Source organism: Aotus nancymaae, unplaced genomic scaffold, assembly GCF_030222135.1.
Source record: "Aotus nancymaae isolate 86718 unplaced genomic scaffold, 86718_ANA_hifiasm-v0.15.2.pri h1tg000067l, whole genome shotgun sequence".
Classification (NCBI taxonomy): Eukaryota; Metazoa; Chordata; class Mammalia; order Primates; family Aotidae; genus Aotus; species Aotus nancymaae.
The window spans coordinates 13788379-13810202 of NW_026988482.1; the positions used below are offsets into that span (position 1 = coordinate 13788379).

General features: G+C 40.7%; 1 protein-coding gene across 2 annotated transcripts in view; it reads right to left on the minus strand.

Moving 5' to 3' along the window:
- Positions 1-249: 249 nt before the first annotated feature.
- Positions 250-21824, minus strand: part of MB21D2 (Mab-21 domain containing 2) — a 122603-nt gene continuing 101028 nt past the window's right edge. The window contains exons 1-2 of one of the 2 annotated variants that reach the window (XM_012448942.2): positions 3553-3667; positions 250-3090 (exon numbers count right to left, since the gene is read on the minus strand). In XM_012448942.2, the coding sequence (XP_012304365.1) occupies positions 1826-3088 (1263 nt within the window). In that variant the 5' untranslated portion in view covers positions 3089-3090; positions 3553-3667 and the 3' untranslated portion in view covers positions 250-1825. Of the gene's footprint in view, positions 3091-3552; positions 3668-21824 lie in introns of those variants that run through there. The other variant, XM_012448941.2, reaches the window with a different exon arrangement.

The window sequence follows — 21824 nt, forward strand, 5'->3', positions numbered from 1 at the left end:
TGGTTTGTGCAGATTGGCTTTTCCAATTATGATCCATTTCCAGTGCTGGGGATGGAATCATTTCCTGAGCGGGACAAGAATTATGTGGAGGATAGATACTAGTAGTAAAACTGAGGAAAGAGGAAGGCTGAATCTTGGATGTTCACTATAAGGACAATTGGTCTGAAAGACACTAGAAAGCCCACAGCTGTATGTATTGAAAATTGCTGTTAGTATAATACTATTAAGAAAATAATTCCCAGTTTCAAGGCCAGTATGTTTCTTTTTTTATTATTATTTTTGTGTTTGACTTAGATGGTTGAATGATTTCATTTTCATTTATAAGCATTACAATAATTTCCATGCAAAAACCCAAGATCGCAGATGTCTGATTTCAACTGGCCAAAATCCAACCCATGAGTTTGGACATTCAAGACCAAAATGAAAACGTTGCTTGACCTTTCCATTAGTTAGTAGACATCATGGGTGTCCTTTGAAAGATCAGCAGGTGTCCTGACCTCTTAAACACCAGTTTGCCATGAGTCCATACCAAAACAGGGAGCCAATGCCTTGCAGCGCCTAAATCAGGCAAGTAACTTCATTAATGAAGACAGGACACCTCTATACCAAGGCTGCCACCCACAGATACTTCCTGATTTCTGCTCTATAGCAATACCTGCTTTTGAACAGACGTGGTATCTTCTATTTGGGGATTATAAGTTCTTCCGACTGGTTTTCCTCAAAATTTCAGGAAGAGTAGAGACTTTACAAAAAAGCGTATCTCTATGACCCCAAAAGGAATACATACAAAGACACCTACTTTATCAAGTATGTATATTCCCCAGCTTTAGACAGAGTCAACATGTATAAAGCTTTCAAAACTTCTCTCAGTATGACAGGAACCAGGAATATCAAAGAGGGCAAAACAGGACCCCACAACTGAAGGAGAACTAAGCAAATGCAAATAATCATTCCATTGATAGAGAGAAATGGGCAAAATGAAAAAAAATAGAATTTAGAGAGTGGTTAATTTATATTGAAACACATTTTGCAATTCTGACAATGGCAAACAGTTCATTAGTGCAAATAATAATTATAATGGTATGTTCTTTAATAGAATTTAAATAAGGCTTCAAATAATTACATATGCTAAAACTAACATTTGGAAACCTTAATTCTGTTTGGAAAACTGTCAAACACATTCTTCAAACCAGCCAGTGTTCTCCGATTTGAGGACAGTTACATTCAATGAAGTTGCTCCAAAACACCATTTGTAGTGTTATCACTTTCAAAGTTTACATTGCTCGGTGGAAAAAGGGGAAACTACTCTGGTCACTGGTCAAAATAAATAAATCCAGCTAACATGCCAGGTAGTTCCCAGGTTCGTATGGTTCTCAAATATCAGTAGTAGTGAAAGCTCATTTAAAAAAAAAAAAGACAAAAAATAATAAAAATAATACAACAGAATCTTTAAGTGTAAGAAAGAGATTTGTTTCCCCATACCCATTAACAAATTTGCACCAAGTATGAAAGAAAAAAGCAAGAGGACTCATGGGCATTTTCATCTATGGCTCAAGATCTCCTTAAAGAGAAAAAAAAGGTCCAACAAACTAAACAGCATGACAGTAACTACAAAAAGTAAACAACAAAATCAGAGGCAGAATATGAAATAGTAATATACTGTTTCAGAGCCTGCACCATCCTGCAGAACCAGGAAACTTAAAATTTGTTTTTAACAAATCCAATCTAGGCTGGATATGTAAAAAACAGAAAGATAGCATCACAAACCACACGACACATTATCAGAGTTTAAGAACCAGGAAAAAAAAAAAACGTCAGCTAACACTCAGAAAAATTTGTCATCAATTCTGAAATGGGGCCTTGTGACATCGTCAGGGTTGATAAAGACAGAGATTGACTTCCCCGGGTTCTCAGTCACTAGCTGCTGCAGTTTTTTGGCCAAACGGTCATCAGGCTGGTTGGGGTCCCCACCGTCGGACTGTGGGGAGGGGATGCTGGTGGTGCTACCTCGCCTCTGGAGCTCCAGCGTCAGCCGGTTGGCTGCCTTGACATGCTCAATGGCGGTGCGCAAGTGCTCTGCCGGGTCTGAGCGCACAGAGGACAGCTTCCGGGCGTGGAGCATGACTGTCTCCTCAGACAGGTGTTCCAGCATGTTGCACTGAGGGATGAAGTAATTGGGGCACATCTTGTTGACCAGACAGTGTTGCAGGTCATCAATGAGGCCCAGCAAAAAGTGGGCTGCATAGTCCTCTTGGGCCAAGTAGTTGGCTGGAAGTCTGTCGCAAGCCCAGAGCATCATGCTTCGCAGGTGATAGGGGCTGATAGCCTTGGGCCGGGACAACAGTTTAATGATGATGGCTTTGCAGGCCTGATAGGCCTGCATGAGGCTGCTGGAGATGCACTTCTTCAACTGCACCTCGCTCCTGGCAAAGGACAGCCGCCATTCATTGTCCTTCTTACCCTTGTAGGAGCAAGCAGGCACCAAGTAAAACCCACTGATGACCTCTTCCTCCGTAATCTTCCCATCCCAAAAGTGGTTCTCCATGAGCCAGCTCTGGGCCACCGCAGGCCAACCTTTGAAAGATACCACAGGGACAATGTCGTACAACATGCGACTACTCCCTACACCCAGAATGATGGAGATGATGGTCCCATTTTTTTCTACCTTTTCCACCTTTGGCATCCCTCGCTGGGGTTTCTTCTGTATTTCTGATAGGACAACGCTGATAGAATCATAGAACCAGTCAGCCACTTTGGTAGGTGAGAAGAAGTAATTGGTGGCACCATTGATGTGATCTACGATGGTGCAGCAGTCTTTCCATTTACTGATTGTCCCCTCATCAAAGAGCCGAAGACTCAGCCAAGAGTGGCACAAGGCTGAGTGGCGCATGTCGAGTGTCACGGGCTGATTACGGTCATGCAGCTTGAGGGCTGGCACCAAGAGGGTAAAGTCCATGTCATAGTCGGTCCCCCGGGCGTAGACATTAAGCTCATCTAAGTCCAGGTCCACCACGCCTTCCCGGACACCTCCAGAGAGCAACAGGTACTCATTCGCCACTGGAAGTTTTTGGTCCAGCTTCTGCACCATTCCTAGAAATAAAAAAGAAAAAAAAAAAAAACACTATTATGGGAAGCACAGACGTAAGAGTCTTATGCATGAATACAGAATGCTCTGATGTTCCAAGAACCAAAATTCATTTAACAGTACAAAACCAGATCTCAGGCTGCTGCACAGACCTGGCCGACAGTACTTACTCACTAGTGCTAGAATCTGCCCTTTTCCAAGTGAAGGAAGTATGATAGATCTTTCTCTCTCAGTGAAAAGCAGTATCATTTTCAATAATAAACCAGGGCTCCTCCGCCCCCAGTCATCACCTCTGTTAATGCAATTGCCATCCACTCAGTTATCCAAACCAAAAAACCTCAGCAAATTTCAACTCCTCGCTGCCCTTCTACTGCCAAATCTTCTCCATGGAACCTCTGCCAGGGTTTCTCACTTCCTTCCCTGTTCTCCGTATCTCCTGCCATCATATGAGGGTAGGCCTTTTTTACCTCTTGCCAAAGCAGTTTTCCTCCCAGGCTCTTCGCACTTACACTTTTCATTGTACCAGCTGTTCTCAATGTGGGCTGCAGACACTTTCAAGGGGTAGTGAGGTTATAACTCTCTTTATAATAATACTAACACATTGTTTGACTTTTTTTTTTTTTTAAGAGACAGGGTCTTGCTATATTGCCCAGGCTGGTCTCAAATTCCTGACCTCAAGCAATTCTCCCACCTCGGCTTCCCCAAGTGCTGGGATTACAGGCATGAGCCACCATGCCCAGTCTTGTCTGACTTTTTTACTGTGTTGACGTGTGTACTAATGGTACAAAAACAATGGAGGATAAAATTGCCGGTGTCTTAGTAGCAGCCAAGACGTTGATGCCAAAGCAGTCAGTGGGTTCTTTACCAATGACATGTATTAGCAATTTTTTAAAAAATCCAGTTTTACTTAAGAAAATCCTGGATGGAGAAGGAAAATAAGTTATTTTATTAAATCTCAACCTTTCGGCCATTAGAAAGAGTATTTTCCTAATAGTCTGTGTGATGAAATGGAAGTAACCATAAAACCTCTCTTCCTCATACTGAAATAGGAAATCTGTCTTCAGGAAAAGCACTCACGTAACTAAGTTGTGAGCTGAACCAGCTTCTTTGTTCACGGAACGCCATTTTTACTTTAAAGAACAACTGAAAACTTAGTCTTGGGTATTTGGCAGACATTTTCTTCAAAGATGAACAAAATGAGCCTGGCTTCAAGGAAACTACTGACAATATTTATTGCCAATGATAAAACTGAAACTTCTAGGAGAAAATTAAATTTAGAAAACTCTGCACCATGAGCGTCGTGACATCTTCCCGAGTTGTATACGTTTCTGATTAAATTCGTGGTGATATTAATGGATGCGATTTTTGATGAGATTGTGAGTTCTTTGAGAGAACTATGTCTCACATATTAAACAGGAACAGAAGACTCCATGCATGCAGTAGGCACTTAATTGAAGCTATGAGTAAATGATAAAGGAACAAATGCATGAAACTAATAGGTAGATAGAATGATAGATGTAATTAACATAAATACTTAAAGGCTAGACTTAAATGATTGTTCCACAAACGATATATACATTCTCTCCTTTATTATATACTTGCTTATGCTTGATTATCTGACAAACTACCAGCATCATCCTGTGATTTATTTAACAGTGTTTCCCCAAAGATCATAAAGATCTACCACCAACTGTTATAATATTCCAGTATTCATTACAATTCGTGGTTTGCTGTTCATATGACAATCCCAAATCAAATAAATAAACCATGTACATGTGTTTTGTTACCATTATTGTTATACTCTGAATGTTTGTGTCCTCAACTACATGTTGAAATCCCAACTTCCAATGTGACAGTATTAGGAGTTGGGGCCTTGGTAAGTGATTAGGCGTGCATGAAAGCGGAGTCCTCAGGAGTGGGATTGATACCCTTATAAAAGAAACCCAAGAGAACTTCCTCACCCCTTCTGCCATGTGAGGACATAGCTGGAAGACAACCATCTGTAAACCAGGAAGCCATCCCTTGCTGGACAATGAATCTGCAGGCACCTTGATATTGACTTTCTTGACCTCCAGAATTGTGAGAAATAAATCCCTGTTGTTTATAAGCTAGGTCTAGGTACTTTGACATAACAGCCTGAATGAACTAAGATAATTATACTTTCAAATTTAATGCTCATTTATTAAAATATGCTCTTTTTCACTCTTTAAAATCCTATTTTTTAAATCACATTAACCATGAAAAAGTAATTTATTTAGTACCATTTCCTTACACACAGAAATATGGCAAGTTATTTTCTTTTAAAAACAATAAGTTAGCCAACATTATAGTGTCAACAATTCATCAAAAAGAACATCCAGCAAACCTGACTTCTTGGCTGTTTCTCACACTATCTGCACTGTGATATGGCTTCCAGGTCCCTTTTCAGGAAAGGACTTATCCCAGCTGATTAAATGCCATCCCTTAAGGATCGTCTCAGCTGCAAAAGGCCATCTTAACCAAGGTCAGGTCCCGTGGCTGATGGGGGTTGCAGGTGCACATGCAATAACTGATCAGTGTGCCAGTGTCCCAGCTCAGGATATTCCGAAGGGCCGTTCAAACGCTGAGTTCCCAGTGGGGCTGGCTGTGGCGATGATGTGCCTGCAGAGAAACAGCTTCTCCTACTTGAACCTGCTTCCTCCTCTCTTCCACAGCAGTAGGGTGCTGCTTCATCTACATCCTAACTCCGTTTCAGAGGCTGCTTCCTGAGAAACCCAACGTACTACACTAAATACGATCCAAGCAAAACACAAAGTACCACATACTACCCAAGCGAAAACAGTCTTCACTAAAAATTCAGCATGGAAAATACGTTTTTCCTTTTAAAAGTGGCTTTTTAAAGCCAAACTTAATCTGGAAAGTTCTTATAAACACCAAGACAAAGATCCATTTCTCAAATGTCATGTTTTAATACTAACCTTATCTTTCCATGTAAAGAAATACTACCACCCCATGTTTTGGTTATTGCTTTAAAGGATAAAATTGATTTCTCAGATTCTAGATTAGGTAGTGAAAATCATTTTCATTATTTTATGGACTCACATGTTGGAACAGTCACTTTCAGTGAGATACATTTGATAAGGAAATAGTTTAGTCCTTATTTCAAACATTCTTTCACTCTGGCATTCAGAATGCCATAAATATACATGAGAAATACTGTGAAATGCTGTGTTGTGGTTAGTTAATAATACCTGAATCAATTAAAGTGATACTGTTATTGAGTACCACACTGCTGTCTCCTCTTAGGCATAACTAACTCAAAATCCTATATATCCTTTTGTCCTGGACAGAAGAAAAGTGGCGTTGAGCACACGAGTTAAGACTTGCCTGTATAGTCAGGGTGATTTGTGCCTTAACAACCTAGAGATAATTTCTATACAAAAGTGCCACTCAATTTTGCCTGGGATTGTCACAGTTTTGTTTGTAGTTTTAGGTAAGCCATAGCTGAAACTCCCTTCTGCCCTCTGCTGGATTTAAGAAGTTTTAACCTATTTTCACTTGTCAATGTAGATACTAGAAAATTCCTGCCAATGAAAAAAACATATTCTCTTTCCTCCCAACTGATGCTTTTCCATCTCATTAAAATGTTGATCCTTTATCCAAAGGAGCCAATATAAAGTATTTGGCTAAATTCTAATATTCAGGAGGTAGGGTAATTTTGAACATTTCTTATTCCTTTTAAAGTGAAGAAAGACCTTAAGCAGCAGAGAGAATATTGCAGACACTCATTTACTAGGCCCCTAGAAGTTAAAAACAAAGTCCCTAAGGCCACACTGTTCCAGAAGCTAATCCCTTCGGACATCCACATTTCCATTTAGCCTCCCTGAGCCCATTAGTCTGCAATTTTACAAATGATATGGTAACACAACTGGAGCCTTCTCCAGCATTACACAAGCCCAAATGTCTTCCTTGAAAACTTTCCTGGGCTAAGTTTAAGTGAAAATGAGCTGACATCAGCTATCATGGCAGATGGGTTGCCATGCAACCAAAACACAGACAGGGCTGGAAGGGAAAAAGACAGAGGAGGGAAAATTTTCAACTGCACACTTTGGCTGTAGGGATCAGTTCCAACAAGTGCCATCTCTGAACTGATCCAAGGTTTTTTTTGTATAATTACAGGAGGTTAAGACCTAGTGACTCTGGCTGTTTAGCTATTAGATTATCCAAAGCTGTGAGTGGGAACAAAAGGAAGATGCACATATACTACTGAGCTTGTTAGCAGCAAAAATGAAAAGGAAGGACAGAGAATAGCTTATTCCCTTGGGTGGGTCTCTTTTCATGGAAGCACTGACATATGCTTGCTCTTAAGTAAAACTGCCACTCAACCTCCTTTCCTATAATTCTCCACTCCTTGGTTTTGATATATTTCATAGTTTTTACTAAAGAATATCTTTTCTTTTTTTTTTTGGAGACAGAGTCTCTCTCTGTCACCAGGTTGGAGTGCAGTGGCGTGATCTTGACTCACTGCAACCTCCACGTCCCTGGTTCAAGCAATTCTCCTGCCAAGTAGCTGGAACTACAGGCACATGCCACCATGCCCAGCTAATTTTTGTATCTTTAGTAGAGACAAGGTTTCGCCATGTTGGCCAGGTTGGTCTTGATCTCTTGACCTCGTGATCCACCTGCCTCAGCCTCCCAACGTGCTGGGATTACAGGCATGAGCCACCGTGCCCAGCCTACTTAAGAATATCTTAAGAACAACACCCTTTTATATAGATACTTGGGTCCTAAGTTTAAGGAATGTGTTTCATGTCATCCTTTTAGTTATCTGCTGATTACCTTTAGAATATCAAGTGAAAAATGGAACTCTGTCCCTGACTTCATGTTCTTCATGTTCTAGTGAATAAAACTATATCATATTCCATAAATTGAAATTGTAAACCTTCATTATTCAAACATATAATGCCAGATTGTTAATACTAGAGCACAAAAAGTTAAGTATCATTTCTTGTCATCTTCACAACTCCATTCCAGTAAGTCTATGAAAACGCAAATGGAGAGTTCAAGAAATACTAAGTAGATAAGCAAAAATAGTATTTGTATAGATTTCTTTAAAATACACACACACACACACACACATGTTGAAGGGAGAAAGATTTATAAAAGAAGTATAATTTTTTGTGTCTTATAAAATTACAAAATGAGACAAATTTTATCTTTTTATATACCTTTGACTATATCTATATATGCCTGAATATCTCAGCAATATTCATTGTTTCATATAAAAACAATGGCTCCAACCTGTGCAGCACATACCAATAATAAACGGTGCCTTATTCTGGCAGGTGGGATGACGTTGACAAAGTCCTTCTTTGATTTTGATGCATCCCCTGGGGTAGGTCTCCTCAGTTGACAATAAACAATATAAAACCTTCCTATAAAAATATTATGGTTTATGTTTCAAGGGAGGAAGTATTTTTGTCAAGCTTACTTGACATTCTGAGAAACATCTGAGATGTGGCCATGGCAACCTTTTCCTAAGAAAGTCACTAATATATGGAATTCTTAATGACCCCAGTTGGAAAAGGTTTTAGCCCTTTCCTCGTCTATGCCCAGAAATCATCTATCTGAATAAAAAACTGGTTCCAAGAGGAGAAATCACTCATTTGGGGTCATACAGCCTTAGTGACAGATTACCAGCATTGTTGCATTGCAACATTTGCTGCAAAGATCGGAACGGCACATACGTACTGATCTCCCATTGAAAACGATCTGATTTGACATGAGTGCAGAACGGCTTAAGAGGGAAGTAGCAGAGGTCTCAGGGCAACGTGCCAGCTTTGCATTTTCATTGGTCAGATCTTTAGTGGGACCTTGTGTTGAGAAACATTAAGTTTACCCTGCTTCCATGGATCCCTTGTGGAGAATACCTTTTAGTGTGCAATTAGTGGTAAGCAGTTCACAGCTGCCTACTTGGTATATATTTTGAGTTATGAGTAAATACAGAACACCCATTTATTAATAAGAATCACCTGTCAAGAGAATAAATACATAGATCAGAATCTGCTAGGGGCCTTCAGCCTGGGATGCTGTCAGCCCCTGAGGCTGTCAGCTCAATAGGCTGTTGGCGTCCCAGATAGACCCACTTTGCCATTCTCTCTGGGTGTCTGGCCTCTCATTGCCTTTAGCGCCGCCTGGGTGGGGGTCTCCTGACTCAGCTGGTACTTGGTAACCTTGGACAAGTGGCAGAACATGTCTGACCATCCACATTTATCATAAGGAAGAATAGGCCTGATCTGCCTTGATAGAGCCATTAGTATTCCCAAATAGACCGTAAGACCCTGGAAATACAGAAGACAAAAATGGGGCACTCCAGTGTTTCAATATATTCTGAGTTATTAGTACTCACAATTATGATAATATGTTTTATATGTCAAAGAGTCTGTTTGCATAATCTGAGACAACTGCATATAACTTTATTTTTTTAGAAAACTGATTCATTCATGTATGGTAATGGCAATGCCCTATTGACCAGAATATATATATAGTAACAGGACTGATTTAAAAGATGTCTCTCCAAAGGAATCTTTCTTGGTATTTCCCCATTTTGATACTGTTATGTATGTGAGAAAACTGGACTCAGGACAGGCTTGGGCTTGGGTCCTTGGCTTGCCATTTACCATTTAAGTGAGGTTGACAAATTAACCTGAGCTGCCAATTTCTTATCTATTAAAAACAAATTGATGAAAAGTAAATAAATGCATATAAAAGCCCACCCTTACAGGATTGCTATGAAATGTCTAAGCACATAGTAGATATTTAGTTCATTTTCTCCATATGTTCTTCCTTTTTCCTACCACACATAAAACTGGAAGAGCAAATAACACAGATTCCACAGAGTTATTTTAAAGATGCAATTAAGATAATCTATTTAAAGCCTCTAGCACATGCAAGGCACACAAAACATGTTAGATGAAGGGAAACGAATGAAGTATTCTTTCCCCTGGCTGTACCAAGACTGCTGCTAGTCAATGCTGCTTCCTCTGAGTGGATGCCATCATGTGGCACGACACACAGGGTGGCAGGCAGAGGGCAGGCTGGATTCTTGCCCTTTCTAGTCCTCTCACCCGGGTACCCCACGGAATGAATAACCTGTCCATCCTAGTGGAGGGTCTTGACCTGAACTCCTAGGTCAGCACTTTTGACACCTACTGTCATTGTGGGCTGTGTTCATGGTGTATCCTTCCTGCTAAACAAGATAACAATACACAATTGTCCCTTGGTTCCAGGAACCCCTACAGAGGCCAAAATGCGGGCATACTCAAGTCCCATAGTTGACCTTGTGGAATCCACTTATACAACAAGTTGGTCCTCTGTCTAAGTGGGTTTCATATTCTGCAAATAGTGTATTTTCAATCTGCATTTGATTGAAAAATACCCACCTACAAATGAACCTGTGAAGGGCACAAACTAATCCATGCCACTACCATGCGCTAAGGCATAGGCCGAATGCCTCACCTGTGTCATCTCTTCAATCTTCTTAGCCTTTTCAACTGAGAAATAGTGTCCCCATTTTACAGATAAGGAAATTTTTTTAAAAATAGCAGTCAAACAAATTGTTTATGGCCGTGATCGCTGACCTGGGATCCAAATTCAAGTTGATCCTATGCTGCTTTCCTGCATGAAATGGGCTTTTCTAGGAGAGAATAAGCAATGTAATACCTTGGGCCTTTAAAATTTCCACATAAACAGTACAGAAAACAGTAAGTAGAAATTTATTTCTCCATCCAAAAATGAAACAAATTCTATTTTGGAGTAAACAGATTTCTAAAGCAGACTAAAAACTGACTTTAGTCATCTCTGGGGAATAAAGTATATGAGCAAATGGGTAAGGGATCATAGGAAAGACGTGATTATAAATGACATTACAAAAAGATACTTAGTGCTGTGACACACAGCTAGGTGCATGCACATGTGTGCATGTGCATATGGTGTTGCATACTTAGCTCTGGGACAACTTTCAAAGAACATTCCACAAGTGTTTTAATCACAACAGCATCCTTGAAATTCTTTCAGGCTTCCAGGACAAACTCTGAAAATATTACCACATATTCAGATGCACAGTCTAATTTGATTTTAACCCAACATCAGAGCCTTAATTTGAAGGTCATATCCCCTAAGTCTCTACTACTAGGTTGAGCAGACAGGTGGAGGTAGCCAGGAACATGATAGCCAAAAACATACTAACCACAAAGCTAGAAACTCTTACTGAACTCTGAAGCAAGAAAGTCTTTTCCCTTTACAGACACAGCAGTATCTATTACAGTCACATTTTGTCTCTGTACAAAACCCGTATCGGGCACACTGAGATATGGAGAGAGAAACAAAGAATTCTGTGTCTTCTCTAAAAACAAACAAAAACTGGTATCCATCAAACTGTAGTAAGAGATAATGTTCCTGTGACCAGCACCCTAAAAAAATGTGTCATTATCCATTTAAAAGAGACCCTGTATCAGGGATCTATACTACACATTCAAATTTGCTAAATTAGTTTAAAAATGATCCCAATTTATATAAAGAAGCCTCCTCTAAAGAACTTACAAACTATCATTGTCTAAACTTCAGACAATGATAAAGTAAACCCTGTCTTACTTTAGACAAGTTTACTAACTTGTTTTACTGTTTAATTCAGAAATTTTCAAACATACACAACAGTAGAGAAAATGGTATAATGAATTCCCATGTATCCATCACCAAACTCCAACAATTATGTTTGCCATTCTTATTTATCCCATTATTTTCTGCAAAATAAGGTAAATCCCAGACAGACAATCTATAATTTTACTCATACACAATACTTTCTCAGTTAGACAAAGACATTTGTCTAAAGACTTTTTAAGTATAACCACCACTCTCATATCTAAACAAAAGTAACAGTTCCTTATTATCACAGACTTCACTTGAATTTACATTTTTCCTAGCATGTGTGTGTGTGTACGCACGCGCACACGTGCATGTGACTTTCTGCATCCTGCCCTGTGTCCCCAGCCCACCCCTGGGTTCATTTGAAGCTGTGACAGGCAGTCCCCTAGATGTTGCCAGACCCTCTCCTCAAGGGCCAGTGACTCTGCCCCTCTCTCCAGTCACTGCCAGGAAGTACAGGGGAGTTAATGCAAGAGAACTGATGTGGGGGTGGGGGGAGGGGGGGCGACTGTCAACCAATGGGGCAGAATCAGTAGATAAATGCCCTAGCTTCCCCAGACTCTGTGGGCGATTCTACATTGGGTTCTACACAACTTCTCAGATTAACCCATTCAATAGCTTATGAATGGACAGAACCTTTATTGGCTTTTCTCCCTCTGTCTCAATTGCTCTATTCCCTCACTCCTGTTTCTTAGTATTACCTCCCAAGTAAACTCCCATAGCAAAGTAGGTGGAGGGGGGTGTAAAGCAGGGACAGACAGGCTCATGTCTGTTAATAATTCTTGACGAAATTACAACATTTCATATGTACAACTGGCCATGAACCTGGAAGTGTAAGCTAATGACAATGGACTACTTGTTCTTCCCCACAATCAGTTATAGATCCATCATACGTCGTATAAAACTAGATCTGAGAACAATTCTCAAAAAGAGTTCATTAGCCTTCTCGGATCAGCAAGCTTGCTTTTCTGTGCATTTACAGTTAGCAACTCCCCTATTATTTCGTGCTTTGTTGTTATTTCAATTCTCGCCACTTCTCAACAGACATGTTAAGATCTCTGGAAAGCTGTGGAGAGGTGAAAATCCATATATTCTTCAGATAGAGGCATTTCTTCCTTAACTTCCAAAGAGAACAATGGGGATTAAGCTGGGGAGAGTGTATAAAAAAAGAGCTTACTCCAGGAACCAACCTTCAGAGTGGAGCTTTGTTCAAATAGAATCACTTTACTCATACATAAAAGCCTCAAGCCAAATTTAAATTGTACAGAAATAATTCTAAATGATATGTTTAGTCTATTCATTCAATCACATTTTGTCTGTACTTTCTTTTTTTTTTTTTCCCCCTTGGAGATGGGAGTCCCGCTCTATTGCCCAGGCTGGAGTGAGGTGGCAAGATTTTGGCTCACTGCAACCTCCACCTCCCAGGTTCAAGCAACTCTGCCTCAGCCTCCTGAGTAGCTGGGACTCAGGTGCGTGCCACCACACCCAGCTAATTTTTGTATTTTTAGTAGAGACAGGGTTTCACCATGTTGGTCAGGCTGGTCTCCAACTCCTGACCTCAAATGATCCGCCCACCTTGGCCTCCCAAAGTACTGGGATTACAGGCGTGAGCCACTGCGCCCGGCCCATACTTTCTTTAGTGTAGTGTTTACACCGATTATCAATTATGTGTTTACCTGTCAAGCATCCCTCTGATGACCTGTGTATCTCCCACCCTAACACAGGAGAAGTTCAGCAGAGTAAGCTAAATCAATAGATGGTGTAGCCTAATGACAGAGTTTACTGAAATAAACTCTATCTTTATAGAGGATGACAATGTCAGGTGATATACTTAGGCTGACAACACTGTCATTGTGAGACATGATGAGAGACTCCAGAGCCTCTATATCTGAAAGCAGGGGAATCATATCACATGCTCAGAAGAGATGAAGGAGGAGCTAGGGGCTTGTTAATGATACTGTAGCTACAAAGACACATCTCCTCTTGTTCTTTGAGAGTAGTTTAGCTCTAGGACATCCTCCAAAGCACCAATTTTCAGCCTACGACGTCATCAGAAAAGTAGGAGAAAAGTTACTGTAAATATAGTGTGATCTACGATCAAAGTCTAATACCTGATTTCTAAAAACATTATAACCATGTATTTTTTCCTTTGATTATGTAAGTGGAGAACCTACAAATAAATAGACTCCCGCTTACTAAGCCATTCCCAATAACTGCCAGGAGATGGCATCCACACTCTACTCATTTACCAAGAGTTTTCTAGCTGGGCTCTGAGGTCTTAAAATCCTAGAATAAAATCTTTGGGAAACAAGCTCAAGGGGCTAAAGATGTGATAAGACTACATTAAAAGCATCAGTCCCAGGCCTATTTACTTTGAGGTTCCACCCAGTGACTTACAAGTTTTCCGTTTGGTTCCCCTGCAAAAATCCTCCTGATAATTTAGGAGCTAAAGGGATCATCTAGATTGAGCCAAGACTGAAAGATGCTTTGTCTTGGCAAGCAACATGGCTGACAGTGAGTTCCCAAAGCATATTCAAGACCTCACTGGAAGTTGCACTTACTGCAGCTGATTTTTTTTTTTTTTTTAAATGAATGAATGAATGAATAAAGCCTCAGGTTCCAGGAATAAAAGAAAAAGAAGTCACAGGAAATAGTCGTTGACATGAGATTAAGACACTACTCTTCCTTCAAGACAATTTCATTCTGTACAAATGAATAAATATACTGAAGACCTTAGGAGCTCAGATGATTAATAAAATGAAAAAATTTTAACCTGTCTTCAATCAGTACATTGTCAAAATAAGCAATACATATATTGTATGATGCTTTGCAGTTTCCAGAAAATGGCCACAATCATTTTCCCATTTGTTCCCTATAATTACTTGGTGAAGAGCTCTAGAGTTCTCAATGTAGGGATGTGGAAGCTGAGGCTCCTGGCCCTAAGTAACTAGTCGAGTACACAAAGTATCCACGCAGTCCTTTGGCCTAATCTAGACTAAAACTAATCTGACCACCCACAATTATTCTGGACAGATGGAGGGATCATTTGTTTTTTTTCCCATCAAGTTGTCAATCTGTTGCAAGGTAGGAGAAAGGGCTCGAAATGTAAAGCCTGCTCTATTGGGAGGAATCCATGATGGTAATAGCTAGACTGCCTGGGTTACCGATAAGATACCCTTCTTTCCTTACCTATGCCAGCAAAATAAACACACCTCCTTGCTGAAAAATAACGTGTTTTTAAGTGTCAATAACCAAGTGCTTAATAGCTATTACTCAATATTCCACGTGGCTTATTAACAATGACCTCCTGCTTCTATTGTTTTCACCTTCACTTAAATAAGTAAATGTTATTTCAAGTACTAATTTCCTCAATATAGTTTTCAAATAACAAATAAGTAATATCCTAAAAATGTGCTATTTTGAAAAACAATGAGTTAGTAAGCCTTAGTTTTTTTCCATCATATAAAGCTGGAATGTTCCATACATCCAGAAGTTCAGATTAGTACAGCTACACTTATCTCTGTAATTTAAGAAAGGGCTAAGGGATCAAATGAGTTTTTCCAAGGAAAACAAACATGAAAAAAAAAAATACTGACAGCCTGACGGACTAATAAAGAGCTGAATCTATTTCTGGGACAGAATTGCCTACCTGATAATTGCTTTCAGTATCTAGGTAAAAACATACTTTTATTGTTGAGCTTGAAAACGTTCAGATCAAAAGAAGTCAGACTTAAAATAACCAGCCAAAGCCCTCTGCACAAGTTGAAATTTGCAGTTTAAAAGCATGCGTAGATCATTTAAAAGAGGGCAAAGCTGCAGTGTTTTTAGATCCATGCCTGCTCAATAGAAAAAGAAAAGTCTTCGACAAAGTCAAAGATGAATCCCATAAAGCTGAAGTGGGAAAGCTGTATTTTCAAAGATGGCTTCTTTCGTCTACTTTCCTCCAACCGTCTAAAACTGGAGCAAGTCAGTGGATGATCAGTGGCATTCAAACATTCCAGCCAGAAATTATTATCAAAAAGATGGCTACTAAGGGAGAAGCAAGAGTTTCTTTAATTACATAGTATTAAAGGATGTTGTTTGAATCAGTTACAAATTCACTAACTCTTAGACTCCGGAGACTGAAGTTTAAGTTGTATATGTGTTCCCCACACAAAGAATGAATAAATTGGAGGTTATTGGAGCCAGAACTGACTTAAAGGTTATTTATTCCAACTGCCATGGTACATAAGAGACGGCTAAGGCCCAGAGAGCAAAGGTGACACAGCACTGCATCTGGTACAAGCGCCAGAAATAGAACCCAAAGGCCTTGACTCTCAATCCAGAACTCTCTACTTCATATGTGGGTCTCAAACCAAGAGGCTTGTTAAAAATGCAGGTTCCCATGTCTCACACCAGAAGGACGGAAGCATCATCTCCAAGGAGACATGTGTTTTAAACTAGCAATAGTGAAATGCTTTTAAAAATGGAGACTGCCTCTCTCTCAATTTCAAAGCAAAAAGTTTAACTGCATGAAATCGGCAAAGGCAAAGCTGTCAAGATAGAAGGAGGAATTTACTGTCTCGCTAATTCTCTAAGATCTTGAAGGGCTGACTGGCTACTCTTCAAATCAGGAAAGACAACTTTGGCGGGCTTTTGGAAACATGACAGTAATTGAGATTCAGGAGGGTTGTGGCCAGTCTCAATCTTCACAACTGGGGAATTCATTCATCGCTAACCGCCCAAGTATCCATTTACTTTGAAAGAAAATGATGTGTTTGTGCTAGATTTCTGCCATTTTTTCAGGGTCCTCATCTCCCTCTACCCAACAGATAGGGACTGATTTTTGTCCTCTATTCAATCTCAAGTATAGACAAAGTGAATGCATCACCAGCCGAATCCTTAAGGACAACTGGCGCACATACCACACTTTGCTTGGGAGCACATATATGGGGGGGTCAGTGAGTATCAAGTGTGGATCTGACTTGGCAGCCAAGCAATAAACCTGCAGTGATGGGCGCAATTACAGCTCAGTTCTTAAAACCAAAGATCACAAAGTTTGAACAGTTTGAATAGAGGTGTACAATTTCCAAAGCTATCGTCCCAGAGTTGAATTTAGAGACAGTTAAATACAGACACCTGTATTCATACTGTGTCCCTTCCAAAAGTCCAGTTTGGGTTTTAGAGTGACGTGGCAAAAAGACTAGAGGACAAATCTTTTAAAAGATGGTGCCTGCTTGAGAAAGGTCAGTAAAGGACTCAAACCTAGGTGTACTATGATTGTGAGATGCAAAAATTCCACTTTTAAGATAGTGACAAAAATGACATTTTGTACACAGACCCAAGTCTTGTGATGAGAGTAACTTTCAGATGAAAAATCCCATAATTTCAGTCTAAAAAGAGATGGTTTGAGGAGAAACTCTCCAGCAAAATCACGCAAAGTTTTCTGTCTTTCCACTAGAGGTCATGCCTTCTTAATTTTTCTTTAGTTGTTGGACTGGTTTCAACCCAAAAAGTAAGGCCTGAGGTTGAACACAAACTTTTAAAATTAATACCTGATTTTACTGGTATGCTTTCAAAGTGAGTCAGAACACAGTGCTTCTTGCTTGTGAATTTCAAATGCCCACATGCTGTTTGCAGCAATTCTACTGTCATGATGGGATGTCACACCGGTTGTTGATAAGATTGATAGCTTCAAGGTGAACAAGGAAGATGGAAAAGAAAGACGCCAGAAGAGATAATGTGGAGAAAGAGTGTTAATTTAGAATACAGGCAAACTTGAATGCGGACCTTAGCTTCATGATTCATTAGCTGTGTGACATTTGGATAAGTTACTTGACTTTCTGAAAATTCAGTTTCCTCATTAAAAAAAAAAATGAGGGTAATACCATCTTTCTCACAAGGTTCTTGTGACACCTGACTGAAAAGTTACATAAAGCTCCAAGTACAGTTTCTGGAACTTTGCAATACTGAGAAAATGTAACTGTGTTTTTAAAATCACATTCTGTTCATACTTCCGTAGGTTAATGAATTACACTAGTCTTTATCCTGTTATTTGGGCATGAGACTTTTAAAAAGAAATATTCTATGTAACAAACCTGCACGTTCTGCACGTGTACCCCAGAACTTAAAGTATAATTATAATTTAAAAATTTTTAAAAATAAACATTCCAGTATTTTTTCTACCTATTCTACCACCTCTCTCCTTTTTTTTTAATTTTAATTTTTAATAAGTAACGTAGTCATGTGGTTCGATATTCAACAGCATAGATGGGATTGTGGAGGGGAGGATCTGTGTTTGATCACCCCTTTATTAACAAGGGCTCCTCATGCAGTGCTTTGTAATGCAAGTAACGGTGTGTCAAGTAACGTGAGTTGAATGGGTGAAAGCTCTTGACAGTACTGTCAGCTTTGGAAGGGACAGAAAACACTTTGAAAAGTTAACACAAAGCACCTGGTAGATAGGCGAGAGGGAGGGAGGGAAAGGAGAGAGAAAGGAAGGGAAAGAAACAGATGCACTGATTTTTACAGTTAGTTTTAGCTTAGTATCATCTTTTGCAATACTCAGTGATGACAGCTATCATTACTGCAAACAGTCAATTCATCGCCATTAAACAGGTACCACCAGAGCCCTGCACCATCATTCAACTGACAAATACTTCAGATTCTGTCCCTAAAATGTTTGTGGTGTAGTGTCCTCCCTGCACACCCCATGCCACTGTGTGTCACTGTGACAGTGCAGCCAGGGTCCTCACACCTCTCACAGGGACGGCTGCAATACCTCCAAACTGCACTCCACTCCCACCACTGCATCCAGCACGGCCTGCCAGAAGGAGCTTCTAGAAAGATGGGCTCTAATCACATCACTCACCTGCTCAAAATCCTTCTAGAGTGCCCCCATCCCTGTAGCCAAGGCCTCGCACACTCTGAGGCCAACCTCTGTTTTCGTTCCTGTCTGAACTGCTCTCTTATGTTCTGAATTGGCTCCAACCCCCAAGTGGATCCCCCGACAATATGCTAGTCCCTCAAATATGTCGGGTGCTTTCTAGTCCCTAGGCCTCTACTCAGAACGTTTGCCCTCTCTCCTTGCCTGGTGAATTCCTGCCAATTCTACCCACCTAAAAGCTTTGCCTCCTAACCCCCCACAATCTTACACATTATTTCCTCTCCATCATACAGCATTTGTACTACAGCTATTTGAGTTCATTCTCATGTCTCACACACAAGACCGTGAGTTTTCTGAGGACAGGAATGGAGCCTAATTCACCTGCATCCCCCTGTGTGCTATGTCTGGGATTTAAGCCATTGAGATCTAGAAACAGTATGACCTGCTACAGAATGTCACTGTAACACGAACTGCTTGTACAGGACTGGCAAACAGGAAATTGATATCAGCACAATTAAAAGTTGTATTGCTTTCACATGCAATTTTCCTAGAACACTATTTTGTACAATCAAGAACTAGCAGCTAAATAAAATGTCCGTCTCAGCTCAGACGGACATGTGGTTCTTGGTTCAGAAAGCATGTGGCTTTTCTTTCTGTATCATTGCCTGTGATCTTAGTCCACTGCATCCTTGGCTCCAAAATTCAACAACTTAATCTCTTCCTTACAGTCCTTTTCATCAGGCCATCCTCAACCATTTTTAAAGGTTATGTCCTTTTTAGAGTGATATTTCTTTACCTTTTAGTATTTGCTTTTGTTAATGTCCTGGTTACAAAGTCAAATAGGTTTTCGGTGGTATGCTCATAACTCTGCTTTTCCTATAAGTCATGCTTGTTTTTTGAATGAAACTGTGCAGAATATGAGGATTTTAAGGAATATATATACTGTATTGTTATATAAGTGCCTAGAGCAGTGGTCAACTTAACTGGAGATGGAAGGCCAATTGCTGGTCTTCGTAAATGATTAAATGAATGATTACAAGGTCCCTCAATACAGTTCCCTTGAATGTCAATTGTTTGAGCCAGCTCTCAACTAACTGAATATCCGAGAGGCAGGAATTGAGCTTTTTTGCTAGAATCTGGAACTGCCAATGGAAATGCTCTTGGGGAAGACAGGCTGCCCTGACCTGGCACTGGAATCTAAGTGACTCATAGTTTTCCTGGAGAGTTGAGCATGTCTGAAGAATGCTAGGTCTCAGGGCTTCTGAAGAGGGAGAGGACATCTGGGGGCAAAAAGGAAGGGAACGAAGAAGAGAGTTAGGAATCAATTTTACAGAGTATCTGCTAAGGCCCAGTTATATTATATATTACGATTTACCTGCAAAAATCTTTGTTTGAGAATCTTCAATTTACAAGAAAAGAAAGTCAGGCTCAGTGGTGAAGGGGTTTGCCCATGGTGACTATAACACAGGATTCCTGAATCCAAAGCACTGGCTTTTCACTGCAGTGGTGGTTTCCAAACTGAGCGCAAGGGCTGGGCCTCCGGAGGAGCCCTGTAATAAGTGGAGCGTGGAGGCGGCAGATGAAGTGCAAGGAAAGAATTTGAGAGTCAAGTGAGCAGAACCTGGGCCTCCCACCCCCGCATCAACCACTTTGATCGGTTTTACATACTGGGCTTCCTCTTATGCTTCTATTTAAAGGAAAAGTCCTACAGTTTTAAAAGGGAGATGGGGAAAGGGTTAGAAAATCACTGCATCGTATCAAGCTGCCTGTTTCCCGATTCTGCCTGAGGCTGGCCCCTCAGCAGAAAAATAAATCAGTGCTTACAAAAGATGAACTCTATGCAGACCACTGTTGGAGGGGTCCCCACATCCCTTCTCTAATCATTCCAAAGCTGTCCAAAAAGACTACTTTTCGGCAACTGTACTCACTTGTTCAACTATTTTTATCCGTTTCCAGACATTCCAGCTTGGGAGGCACCTGACATGCACCTGTGGAAGCGCAGGCAGCTTGGAGAGGAGGCCCTGCAGCTCCTGCCTCGGGACAACTTCCATCCCGAGCTCTGAACCTGAAGCTGGACACCCAAGGCCTAGTCCTGGCGCTCCCTACAAGAGGGCAGGGGGATCACCTCCTCTCCCTAGGCTTCTGTTTCCTTGGCTACCAAGTAAGCTGGGGGGATTACATGGTTTTTTAATGTCCTTTCTGACTTTTGAGAATCTATAAAAAAAAGTGTGTTTGTGTTTCCGTGGGGAGAGAAAGGGGAGGGAGAGGGGGTATCAAGAGAGCGTCTGTGTAATAGCAAGTCAGAGCTAAGACGTATAAATGTACACGCCCCCCAGAAACACACAGACGCAAATGCAGATTCTTTAGACAGATTTCTCTAAAATTTATGAGTATCATGAAACAGACTGTAAAAAAAGAAAACAATGGCATTATGAATGCTGATTTAACTTAAGCACAAAAGAACTAAGTAGACCTTTAACTCCCTTGAGGTAACAACTTCGGATAATACAAAAAGATAATTTCAGATCTTTCCAAAGGCCTTTCAAAGTCCAGGGATGAGGTTCTGTGCTGCAGGGAAAGGACGAGTATAGGAATTTCGTTATAGGGATTAGAAAGAAAATAACAGGCACTGGATTTCCAGCCAGTCTCCAGGCAATGAATGATTTGTCACCTTCTTCTTCTGTTATTGATTCTCGCCTTAGACAGAGGAAGGGCAGCTGATGAAAGTGCCTGTGCAGCGGTCGCTCAGGCTGTGTGAAACACTCTTCCAGCATCCCGCCCCAGGCTCTCTCTCTGCAAAGGCCCAGCCTCCTCAGAGACGCTCTGTTGGCCTCGTTCAGCAAGCATTTGGAGGTACAACTTCTGACTACCTATCTCGCAGCTTTCCACCACCTGTTTTTCCAACCGCACAAATCTTATTTTCTGACACAGGGGCTTGCTCTGTCACCCAGGCTGAAATGCAATGGTGTGATCACGGCTCACTGCAGCCTCAAACTCTTGGGCTCAGGCAATCCTCTCACCTCAGCCTTGTGAGTAACCAGGACTACAGGTGGTGCCACCACACCCAGCGTTTTTTAATTATTATTTTTTTGTAGAGACATAGTCTCGCTATGTTGCTCTGGCTGGTCCCGAACTCCTAGACTCAAGCCATCCTCCACACCCAGCCCTCGCAAATCTATTTTAAACAAACAA